The 13,288-nt window shown below is 35.5% G+C and overlaps 1 protein-coding gene across 2 annotated transcripts in view; it reads right to left on the reverse strand.

Annotated features, from left to right (window-relative positions):
* lypla1 (lysophospholipase 1) overlaps window positions 1-13,288 on the reverse strand; it is a 41,492-nt gene that overhangs the window by 6,962 nt on the left and 21,242 nt on the right. For both annotated transcript variants that reach the window (XM_052603160.1, XM_052603159.1), the window contains exon 8: window positions 11,776-11,877. In XM_052603160.1, the coding sequence (XP_052459120.1) occupies window positions 11,776-11,877 (102 nt within the window). The remainder of the gene's footprint in view (window positions 1-11,775; window positions 11,878-13,288) is intronic.

Below are 13,288 nucleotides of genomic sequence, written 5' to 3' on the forward strand. Positions count from 1 at the left end.
TTTAGTTCACAACTTTAAGTTCCGTTGTTTAAAAAAATGCTTTATTGGCTAATGTTTCATAAACCTTCAGTTGTTATGCTCTAAAATCCATGCCATTATTAATTTCACAGTATTTTTACCACCTAAATGACTAATCTTTTAAGTCACAATTCTATAATGGTCAAAATTACTCAGGCCAATGGTATTTTTTAATGACATTATTATTATTATTATTATTATTATTATTATTATTATTATTATTATTATTAGAATAATTGTAGCTTACATAAATAGGTAAAGCAAAACAAATATTCGGATTGTCCCTTATTTTTTCCCTGGTTTTCCTAAAGAATAAACACGTATTTTTTACAAGAATAAACATGATAACATATTATTAATTAATAAAAATAATTTAAGCAATTAAAACCCTTTTTTTTTTCTTGAATTTAAATATTATTATACTAACTTTAACGCAGAAAGTTCGACAGAGGTTTTAAGATGCAGGCTTGCATGACTTGATGCGCAACATTTCAGAAAATGTGCGTTCACAAATGTAGCCTATTTTGATCCAAATATGGAAAGCACTTTTGAATTTAATAATATGAGGTTCTCTCTTGAGATATTTTGCCACATTTCTTCAATTAATGATTGTTACATAGTGTATGGTGTTTCCATTTATCTGAACTTCTTCAAGTGAGTTGCGGGGCAAAAAAAAAAAAAACCCCGAAAATTCAGCCCTTCTCCTTCAATACTGATACTCCGACTATTCACAGTTTGTACAGTATTGTTCAAAATAATAGCAGTACAATGTGACTAACCAGAATAATCAAGGTTTTTCGTATATTTTTTTATTGCTACGTGGCAAACAAGTTACCAGTAGGTTCAGTAGATTCTCAGAAAACAAACGAGACCCAGCATTCATGATATGCACGCTCTTAAGGCTGTGCAATTGGGCAATTAGTTTAATTAGTTGAAAGGGGTGTGTTCAAAAAAATAGCAGTGTGGCATTCAATCACTGAGGTCATCAATTTTGTGAAGAAACAGGTGTGAATCAGGTGGCCCCTATTTAAGGATGAAGCCAACACTTGTTGAACATGCATTTGAAAGCTGAGGAAAATGGGTCGTTCAAGACATTGTTCAGAAGAACAGCGTACTTTGATTAAAAAGTTGATTAGAGAGGGGAAAACCTATAAAGAGGTGCAAAAAATGATAGGCTGTTCAGCTAAAATGATCTCCAATGCCTTAAAATGGAGAGCAAAACCAGAGAGACGTGGAAGAAAACGGAAGACAACCATCAAAATGGATAGAAGAATAACCAGAATGGCAAAGGCTCAGCCAATGATCACCTCCAGGATGATCAAAGACAGTCTGGAGTTACCTGTAAGTACTGTGACAGTTAGAAGACGTCTGTGTGAAGCTAATCTATTTTCAAGAATCCCCCGCAAAGTCCCTCTGTTAAAAAAAAGGCATGTGCAGAAGAGGTTACAATTTGCCAAAGAACACATCAACTGGCCTAAAGAGAAATGGAGGAACATTTTGTGGACTGATGAGAGTAAAATTGTTCTTTTTGGGTCCAAGGGCCACAGGCAGTTTGTGAGACGACCCCCAAACTCTGAATTCAAGCCACAGTACACAGTGAAGACAGTGAAGCATGGAGGTGCAAGCATCATGATATGGGCATGTTTCTCCTACTATGGTGTTGGGCCTATTTATCGCATACCAGGGATCATGGATCAGTTTGCATATGTTAAAATACTTGAAGAGGTCATGTTGCCCTATGCTGAAGAGGACATGCCCTTGAAATGGTTGTTTCAACAAGACAATGACCCAAAACACACTAGTAAACGGGCAAAGTCTTGGTTCCAAACCAACAAAATTAATGTTATGGAGTGGCCAGCCCAATCTCCAGACCTTAATCCAATTGAGAACTTGTGGGCTGATATCAAAAATGCTGTTTCTGAAGCAAAACCAAGAAATGTGAATGAATTGTGGAATGTTGTTAAAGAATCATGGAGTGGAATAACAGCTGAGAGGTGCCACAAGTTGGTTGACTCCATGCCACACAGATGTCAAGCAGTTTTAAAAAACTGTGGTCATACAACTAAATATTAGTTTAGTGATTCACAGGATTGCTAAATCCCAGAAAAAAAAAATGTTTGTACAAAATAGTTTTGAGTTTGTACAGTCAAAGGTAGACACTGCTATTTTTTTGAACACACCCCTTTCAACTAATTGCCCAATTGCACAGCCTTAAGAGCGTGCATATCATGAATGCTGGGTCTCATTTGTTTTCTGAGAATCTACTGAACCTACTGGTAACTTGTTTGCCACGTAGCAATAAAAAATATACTAAAAACCTTGATTATTCTGGTTAGTCACATTGTACTGCTATTATTTTGAACAATACTGTACCTAATAGAGCTGCACGATTAATCGTTAAAAGATCGCGATCTCGATTCAGACACCCTCTCGATCTCATTTCTAAAAGACAACGATTCCCCAAGTCTGTTAAACCTTTGACAAAGTCTTACCGGATCATTCAAATCCGTGCGCGCACTGCCGCTGACACAGAGAGAGCTCTTACCATGTTTGGTTAAGAAACATCTTCACAAACAGTCTTTTCAACTACACAGTATTATATCTGTCTTACAGTCATTTATATTATCACAGAAATACTGGGATAAAGTTTATAGTTTAAATATAAACATTGATGTCTATATGGCAGCGATCAAAATATAACAAATCCCCTTTTGAAAGTACTGCGCTTTAAATAACGTTTGTGTCGATTGCATTGTTTCACCAATAAGTGGCGACAAGTGTCTTAATTTATTTGTCAATGAATTAATTTTTCATTCAAGAGAATCGTTCAAAAACGCTGATTCATCCAGAAATGAAACAAGTGTAGTAGGTTTATGAGTGAGTCGTTGAATCAGTGATCTAAACAACTTTTTCATCATTCTAATATTAAAAAAACTGGGGTTTTAAATATATTATATATACACTACCAGTCAAAAGTTTTTGAACCATAAGATGTGTAATGTTTTTTTAAAGTCTCTTCTGCTCACCAAACTATATTTATCTGATCCAAAGTACAGCAAAAACAGTAAAGTTTTGAAATATTTACCATTTAAAATAACTGCTTTCACTTGAATGTATTTTAAAATGTAATTTATTTCTGTGGTGTGCAGCTGTTTTTTCAGCATCATTACTCCAGTCTTCAGTGTCACATGATCTTCAGAAATCATTCTAATATGCTGTTTTGCCGTTCAAAAAAAACATTATTATTATTATTATTATTATGTTGAAAACAGATGAGTAGATTTTTTTCAGGTTTCTTTGATAGAAAGTTCAGAAGAACAATAATTGTGTGTAATATAAATATTTTGTTATAAATGTCTTTGTCACACTTGATCAATTTAAAGAATCCTTGCAAAATAAAATAATTAATTTATATACTTGTGATAATGATAATGTTAATAGTAATAATAATAATAAAGAATCGTAGGAGAATCGTGATCTCTATATGAGATCAAAAAATCGTGATTCTCAATTTATCCAGAATCGTGCAGCCCTAGTACCTAATAATAAGTACTAGTATTTAATCAATAAGTACTAGTATCTAATTAATAAATCCTAGTAACTAATAAATAAGTACTAGTGTATCTAATGAATAATTACTAGTACCTAACAAATAAGCACTAGTATCTAATGAATAAGCACTAGTACCTAATGAATAAGTACTATTAACTTTACAAAAGACACTAGTAGCTAAAGAATAAGCACTAGTACAGTAGGTGGCCAGCCTATCTGGGGCTTACCACCGCGTGTATTGCTGCGGTGGTAACTGTAATTCAGTCGCGTGTTAAAATCATTCGCGAAACTACCGCCAGGTGGCGCAAAGGGACGAAATGAATGTAATTGTAAAATGAGATAAAAGAAGGAAGTAAAACAACAATTGTTGCGAATGATTTTAACACGCGACTGAATTACAGTTACCACCGAAATGGGAACGGTCCAGCATTAAGCAATAATTAGTATTAACTCTGTTATTATTCTTGATTTTTCAAACTACCAGCATTTTTGAATTATGCCTTATGTGTGACCAAAATTTAAGTATTATTTGTTTCAGCTGTTTGATCGTGCTGGTGCCTCGCGCACATATTCACTGGAAACAGCAGTCGTTCACCAGACATTCGGCGTGAGCACTTTGACATATTGTTAATTATGATTTATTTTTCATTGATACTGAAATGCACACAGCCTATTTACCTCATGAATAATAGTTAAGCTTCAAATGGGCAACATCACAAATATGGAAACGTTTGATTTCTCCCGACTGAGAAAGCCCAAGCTTACCTTATGCTTAGCTTTAAATTATTATTATTGTTATATATTACTAAGCCTATATTATTATATACTGCAATTATATTTATCCACTAGAATTATATATTTTTAATTATTGTTTTGTTCTGATAAATTTGTTAAATTTAAAGGATTAGTTGTAAAATATTTTCTAATAGCCTATTTTTTTCCTCTCACAAACTCTGATTTATTTTTTAGAGTGTTTTAAAAAAAAAAAACATGCAGCAAACGAAAATAGGTGATTGATCCGTTACAATGAAACCTATACACGACTCATATATTTTTTTCCTCTAACAAACTTAATTAATTTTTTAGGGTGTTTAAAAAATAAAAAATAAAGAAAACATTCAGCAAATGAAAATAGGCGATTAATCTGTTAAAATGTGTTACTCTTGGTTAACAGTAATTATAATTATTTTACTTCAGAACAGAGCCTGGGACTAATCTAGGTTATCCATTTTTTTTTCATTGCATCTGAAAATGACTTTGTTCATTACATTCACTTCACGTGATCTGGCGCAGATCAGCCTCCCGCAAAGCTCAGCTGTGGACGATTTAAAAATGTTTGATATAAAGCAGTGGTTCTCAACCCGCGGCCCGTCACGAATTCTAATGCGGCCTGCACCACATGCTGAAAAAAAAAAACTTTATCAGTTTGTAAAATGTTATTGTTTACATCAATAAAAAAAAAATATATGCTACTACTAATGAAATATAAGCTATATCCTAATGTTTTTATGTGATTTTTTTTTTTTTTCACATTATTTTCAGACATGAGCAGACATACTGGCATAAGCATTTAACGAACACATACAAGCGTGCACTTTGGCAGAATTCAATTCAAATAGTCATCAACAGCCATTAGGTAAATGGCCTTTAAGGTAAAATTGTGCATCAGAATGGACAAATTTGTTTTTTAAGGAAGAAAAAAAATAAATTCAAAACATTACAGCGAATGAACATGTACAGTATTGTTCAAAATAATAGCAGTACAATGTGACTAACCAGAATAATCAAGGTTTTTAGTATATTTTTTATTGCTACGTGGCAAACAAGTTACCAGTAGGTTCAGTAGATTCTCAGAAAACAAATGAGACCCAGCATTCATGATATGCACGCTCTTAAGGCTGTGCAATTGGGCAATTAGTTGAAAGGGGTGTGTTCAAAAAAATAGCAGTGTCTACCTTTGACTGTACAAACTCAAAACTATTTTGTACAAACATTTTTTTTTTCTGGGATTTAGCAATCCTGTGAATCACTAAACTAATATTTAGTTGTATGACCACAGTTTTTTAAAACTGCTTGACATCTGTGTGGCATGGAGTCAACCAACTTGTGGCACCTCTCAGCTGTTATTCCACTCCATGATTCTTTAACAACATTCCACAATTCATTCACATTTCTTGGTTTTGCTTCAGAAACAGCATTTTTGATATCACCCCACAAGTTCTCAATTGGATTAAGGTCTGGAGATTGGGCTGGCCACTCCATAACATTAATTTTGTTGGTTTGGAACCAAGACTTTGCCCGTTTACTAGTGTGTTTTGGGTCATTGTCTTGTTGAAACAACCATTTCAAGGGCATGTCCTCTTCAGCATAGGGCAACATGCCCTCTTCAAGTATTTTAACATATGCAAACTGATCCATGATCCCTGGTATGCGATAAATAGGCCCAACACCATAGTAGGAGAAACATGCCCATATCATGATGCTTGCACCTCCATGCTTCACTGTCTTCACTGTGTACTGTGGCTTGAATTCAGAGTTTGGGGGTCATCTCACAAACTGCCTGTGGCCCTTGGACCCAAAAAGAACAATTTTACTCTCATCAGTCCACAAAATGTTCCTCCATTTCTCTTTAGGCCAGTTGATGTGTTCTTTGGCAAATTGTAACCTCTTCTGCACATGCCTTTTTTTTAACAGAGGGACTTTGCGGGGGATTCTTGAAAATAGATTAGCTTCACACGGACGTCTTCTAACTGTCACAGTACTTACAGGTAACTCCAGACTGTCTTTGATCATCCTGGAGGTGATCATTGGCTGAGCCTTTGCCATTCTGGTTATTCTTCTATCCATTTTGATGGTTGTCTTCCGTTTTCTTCCACGTCTCTCTGGTTTTGCTCTCCATTTTAAGGCATTGGAGATCATTTTAGCTGAACAGCCTATCATTTTTTGCACCTCTTTATAGGTTTTCCCCTCTCTAATCAACTTTTTAATCAAAGTACGCTGTTCTTCTGAACAATGTCTTGAACGACCCATTTTCCTCAGCTTTCAAATGCATGTTCAACAAGTGTTGGCTTCATCCTTAAATAGGGGCCACCTGATTCACACCTGTTTCTTCACAAAATTGATGACCTCAGTGATTGAATGCCACACTGCTATTTTTTTGAACACACCCCTTTCAACTAATTCAACTAATTGCCCAATTGCACAGCCTTAAGAGCGTGCATATCATGAATGCTGGGTCTCGTTTGTTTTCTGAGAATCTACTGAACCTACTGGTAACTTGTTTGCCACGTAGCAATAAAAAAATATACGAAAAACCTTGATTATTCTGGTTAGTCACATTGTACTGCTATTATTTTGAACAATACTGTACTAGTACTTATTTATCAGATACAAGTACTTAATTCAATAGTGACTAGTAAATTTTATACTGCAGTGAAATGATATGCGGTTCTCGAACAAATCATTCAATTTAACCGGTTCTTCTTGAACCAGTTCACCGGATCGAACTGTTTTTTTTTTTTTTTTATGGTTTGCGTCTCCAATAAGCATTAATCCACAAATTAATTTAGCTGTTAACTTTTTTTAATATGGCTGATACTCCCTCTGAGTTCAAATAAAGCAATATCCCGCAGTAATTCATTTACTCAAACAGTACTCTGACTGAACTGCTGTGAAGAGAGAACTGAAGATGAACACAGAGCCGAGCCAGATAACGAACGAACAACAAACGTCAGGTCTGCCCTTACCGTTCATAAAAACGTGTATGCTGAACATATTCAAAATTATAAAAATGCACTGACTACAGCTAAATCCGATTACTACTGCAATGTAATTGGAGTTAGCAATGGGAACTCTAGGTCACTTTTCTTGGTGGTAAACAATATTCTGAAACCACCTGATTCTTTGCCATCTGATATGTATTCCACTGACTTATGTGATCGCTTTTTGACTTTTTTTACATCTAAGGTTGAAAATGTACATCGGCAATTACTTACTGGTACTCTTCACAATGACTCCTGTAAGTCTATCGCTCACACACCTCCCCACTCTGTCTTCTCTAACTTTACACTACCAACTACTTCAGAGATAGTGGGTCTGATAGGTTTATCTAAATCTTCGACTTGTCAATTAGACCCTCTAGCAACTCCTTTAGTAAAAGCTTGTTTACCAGCCCTTTTGTCGTTGATAACTAAAATTGTTCATGCTTCACTTGGTTCTGGTTTTGTATCTCCATCTCTTAAATCTGCTATTATTACACCCATACTTAAGAAACCAGGGGGTGATCCATTTGATTTTGAAAATTTTCGTCCAATTTCAAATTTACCATTCATCTCTAAGGTAGTTGAAAAGTGTATTGCATTTCAAATTCATGAACATCTGTCCAATAATAACTTGTATGAACACTTCCAATCTGGTTTTCGTCCCCACCACAGCACTGAGACTGCTCTTGTCAGAATAACCAATGATCTACTGTTGGCAGCTGACTCTGGGCTTTTAACTATACTTGTCCTCCTTGACTTGAGTGCTGCCTTTGATACTGTCTCACATAACGTACTTCTTGACAGATTAGTCTCCATTGGTATTACTGGCACTGCTCTGTCTCGGTTTAGTTCATATCTATCTGGACACAGTCAGCGTATTCAATTAAAAGGTTTTAGTTCAAGAATATCTACAGTCACCACTGGTGTTCCCCAAGGTTCTGTTTTGGGCCCGCTTCTCTTCATTATATATATGCTCCCTCTTGGTAATATTTTAAGGAAATATGGTATTAATTTTCACTGTTATGCGGATGACACCCAACTTTACCTGTCTGCCAAACCTACCGGTTCTTTTCCTCTGCCATCTTTGTCAAGCTGTTTAGCTGAAATTAAAGACTGGCTTTCAGCGAACTTCTTGAAATTAAATGACAATAAAACTGAGGCTCTGCTTGTTGGCACTAGATCTGTTGTGTCTAAATCTAATTGTTTCTCTTTACACATTTATAATACTGCAATCTGTCCTTCCTCTCAGGTTAAAAGTTTGGGTGTCATCATGGATAGCACACTATCTTTTAAAGCTCAGATTAATAATATCACATGGATTGCATACTTCCATTTGCGCAATATTAATCGTCTACGTCCATTTCTTTCAAATAATAATACTGCAGTTCTCATTCACGCACTAGTCACATAACGTATAGACTACTGCAATGGTTTTCTCACAGGTATTCCCTCCAAATTGCTACATAAGCTTCAATTGGTTCAGAATTCTGCAGCTCGTGTTCTCTCTAGAACACCTTATACTGATCACATTTCTCCGGTTCTCCAGCAATTGCACTGGCTTCCAGTAAAATATAGAGTTGAATTCAAAATCTTGCTACTCACTTATAAGGCACTTCATAATCTTGCACCACAATACCTCACTTAACTTCTCCAGGTTTATACTCCTTCACGTGCACTTAGATCTTCATCTTCAATTTCTATTGTGGTACCTCGGATTCGACTTACTACTATGGGTGCCAGATCTTTTAGTTATGTTGCCCCCGCATATGGAACTCCCTTCCCCTCGATGTTCGCAATAGCGATTGCTTGTTGACTTTTACAAAGCGTCTTAAGACATATCTTTTTATACAGGCTTTTTTTATAACATTTTTTATTGAGACTTAAATCCACTTTATATGTATATGCTGTTTGTTTTGTCTTATGCAGTGACCTGTATATTGCTTGTAAGGTGACCTTGGGTGTTCTGAAAGGTGCCATGAAATAAAATGCATTATTATTATTATTATTATTATTATTATTATTATTATTTACTCTTTCTCGAGTCAAGAACCGTTTCTGTTGGACCTGTCCGATTCGAGAACCGAGGAGCTGATGATACTGCGCATGCAAGATTCAGTGTGAAGCAGACCGACACACAGTGGATCTGAACTGAACTGGTTCTTTTGGTGATTGATTCCAAACTGATTCTGTGCTAATGTTATGAGCGCGGGTAAACCAAAATCTTGAATGAAGGGCAATCATCACCAATGATGTCATTGCGTTGAGCGCAAAATAACCGGTGAACCGTTTTCTTCAACCGGTTTATTGAATCGAACTGTCCGAAAGAACCAAACTTCCCATCACTACTGGTGATCCGAAAAACGATGCAACCGGTTCTTGACTCGAGAACGAGTCAATCTTTTGTTCGTTATCTGGCTCTTCTCGGTGTTCATCTTCAGTTCTCTCTTCACAGCAGTTCACATCCCGGGATATTGGTTTATTTTAACTCAGAGGGAGTGTCAGCCATCTTAAAAAAGTACACAGTTTAAGTCATTTGTGGATTAATGCTTATTGGAGATGTGAACGGTTCCAAACAATTCAGTTCGATCTGGAAGAAGATCCAGTTACATCGAGTGATTTGTTCGCGAACCAAATAACACTACACTTGAATGCGCTCACAACAGACCTGAAAGAGAAGACAATGCCAAATAAAGTCGTAGTTTTTGTTAGTTTTGGACCAAATTGTATTTTCTATGCTTAAAAAAAATTCTAACTGACCGTCTGATGTCACATGGACTACTTTGAAGATTTTTTTATTACCTTTCTGGACATGGACAGTATACCGTACATAGGTTTTCAATAGAGAGACAGAAAGCTCTCAGACTAAATCTAAAATATCTTAAACTGTGTTCCGAAGATGAACGGAGGTCTTACGGGTTTGGAACAACATGAGGGTGAGTCATTAATGACATAATCTTAATTTTTCGGTGAACTATCCCTTTAAATACTGTTTTGTATATTATAGTGAAATATTATTATTACAAAAGTAATATTCCTTATTTTGTTTAATAAATAAATAATAACCATAATTATTATTATTTTTATATATTATATTATATATAGTTATATATATGGCCATTATTTATTTATAATTATTAATACTTTTTGGCCTTCTTTTCAAATAAAGAAAATGTTTGTCTGAAAACCACAATTATTTGGATTTTGCGTGCCCTGTACAGAACATTAATGTAAAAACATTGTGTCTGCAGAACCAGTGTGTCCTGTACAGGACATTAATGTAAAACATTCAGTGTCTGTAGCACCAGTGCTATATGCAAAAAAGCCCTGGTATGATATTTATTGTTTTTACTGAAGGAAAAATAGGAAATGACAGCTAATAAAATTGGTGTCTTATCAAACACATTGAGCTAATATATTTAGGAAGTTTATAGTTTACAAAACGGATAAAAATACGTTTTCTATATGCTTGTGTGCAAATAATTGTTTCTTTTCTATTTGGTTTTCTCAAAGTACATCCATCTCCTTGTTTCAGTTTCCTGTTTAATCTCTCTCCTAAAATGTTACTGGTAATTGAAAAATAAGTACTAGTTATATTTTTTTTCTTAACAAGAAGAATATAATTAGATACTAGCCACTATTGGAATAAGTACTAGTATCTAATGAAATAGTACGAGTAACTTTACAAAATAAATTAGTACCCAAAGAATAAACCCTAGTACCTAAAAAATAAGCACTAATACCTAATGAATAAGTACTAGTACTTAATGTTAAAGATACTAGTATCTAAAAAAATAAGTACTAGTAACATGAAAAAAGATTAAGTGTTACCCCGGCTTGCCATAGCCACTGGTTTGTGCAGAGTATTCATGGGTATTAAAAAAAAAAGAATTTAGGTGTGGCATATATATGGTTAAATAATGGCTTTTGGTCTATCAGCCACAAGGCGTTTTCGATGTCTACTTAGTGTACCTAAAAAATAAGCACTAGTAGTTAATTATTAAGTACTAGTATATAATAAATATGGACTAGTGACATGAAAAAAAAGATACCAGTGCGGCTTATAGATTAAATGTTAGAACAGCTTTCCATGCAATGGCTGAGCAGTTTCACTGCATGATTGAAAGAAAAGGCTTTTTACCTAAGCGTCATTTAAGCAAGACGCAGTATGAGTGAAGTATCAACGGAACAAAATGCAAAATGTAATTGTGGCCGACTCAGGACGAGTTATACTGGTTACATTAGCTAATTAACAAAATAGCATTGTTGTAACAAATTACAAGAACATTTTCAGAGATTATTAAAGTTATTACATTTTTATAAAAGATTATGAAGACATTTTTTTTAAAAAAAAACATGCTCTAAGGACAAGAAAATAATGTAAACATTAAATATTTTTGGAAATGCTGTGAGGTTGATAGAACTATGAATGCCTACAATAACCAACCTGTGATAGGGATTTCCTGAGGGGCAACCAGCAGCTGAGAGCAACAACACCAGCCAGCTTTTGATGAGTTGTCAAAGCAGTGTAGAGAGACAGGGCTCCACCCTTGTATCATGTACAAACAAATCAAGCAATCATTAAAATATTATATTAGTTCCATTTTTGTGTCAATCATGTCTAACTCCAAGTCCGGGTAGACAGAATTATGATTACAAAGGCTTAAATTAGGACATCAGGAAAAACTAAAATCCAGTGGTGATTTTGGCTTTAGAACAAACTGTTCACCCTCAAAATAATTATTTTTGAAAGATTGTTTGGGAAGATGTCTGTTGATAGATTTGTCAATGTTGCTATATATATATATATATATATATATATATATATATATATATATATATATATATATATATATATATATATATATATATAAACCAAAATGTTATAATTCCAGTCAGCTTGCAACCCGTCCCTTTGCGCCACCTGGCGGTAGTTTAGTTTTTAACTTTGACTTGCAGTTAACGCCGTGGGCCGATGGAAATAGGCATTTTGGTTGTCACCTACGAAAACGTCAACATTTTTGAGTATCTTAATGTTTGTACTGCAGTGTATAGAATTAAACATTATTAGCAAACACACAATTTATGTTTATCCTTATTTTTTATCGGTTTGAACATATCACTGGAGAGAAATGGCAGCATTGGTTGCTCAGACTGAGAAATGGCAGCATTGGTTGCTCAGTATGTGCAACCCGCACAAACCAATGTAAATTAGGGACTTTCCCGCGTCTTTCTGCACTTGCTTCTGGAGTATTTTGAATACCTTCCAGTTGACGTTCAATCCGTCCATTGAGATCTGGACAAGATTCTTGATTCCGAGAGCAAGTAATTCATTTTAACAATGTCTTGAGCTGATGAATGGCCCATGAACTAGATGTATTTAGTCTTCACCTCGGACCCATTCTTTAGCCTGACATGCATGTCTAACTGGCATGTGGCACAGGTGCACTGCAACTGCTCTCTCCACCTAGGGAATGTCAACACACCCCTTAACCGCCCTGCTATTGAGGGTAGTGAGGACGGAAAGAGACGAGCGGCTTCTGGCAGTAAAAAGGGGCCATCCACGACTATGTCACTTCCTCATGCACCTCGGGGAAGAAAGGAACCAGAGTAGAAAGCAGTTGTGAGCCACTCTCTGCACTAAGAAACCAATTGTCCAACCACGAGTGCTTAGGGCTGGGTGGTGTATTCTGTTCCTGTGGCTCAGTGGTAAAACATTGTGTTAGCAGCACAAAGTGTGTGGGTTCAATTCCCAGTGAACAAACATACTGATGATAAAAATGTATAGCCTGAATGCACTATAGTAGGTCGCTTTAGATAGAAGCATCTGCCAAATGCATAAATGCAAATGTAGATCTGATCACCCAGCAGCACACCGAATTAAAGGCTGGGACTGCCATAAGAAAGCCCAGCAGAATCATTCAGCAGCCACACAGGACGAGCGCTTTGGGAGGAGTGAG

The sequence above is a fragment of the Carassius gibelio genome, chromosome A7 (genome assembly GCF_023724105.1).
Source record: "Carassius gibelio isolate Cgi1373 ecotype wild population from Czech Republic chromosome A7, carGib1.2-hapl.c, whole genome shotgun sequence".
In the NCBI taxonomy this organism is placed as follows: Eukaryota; Metazoa; Chordata; class Actinopteri; order Cypriniformes; family Cyprinidae; genus Carassius; species Carassius gibelio.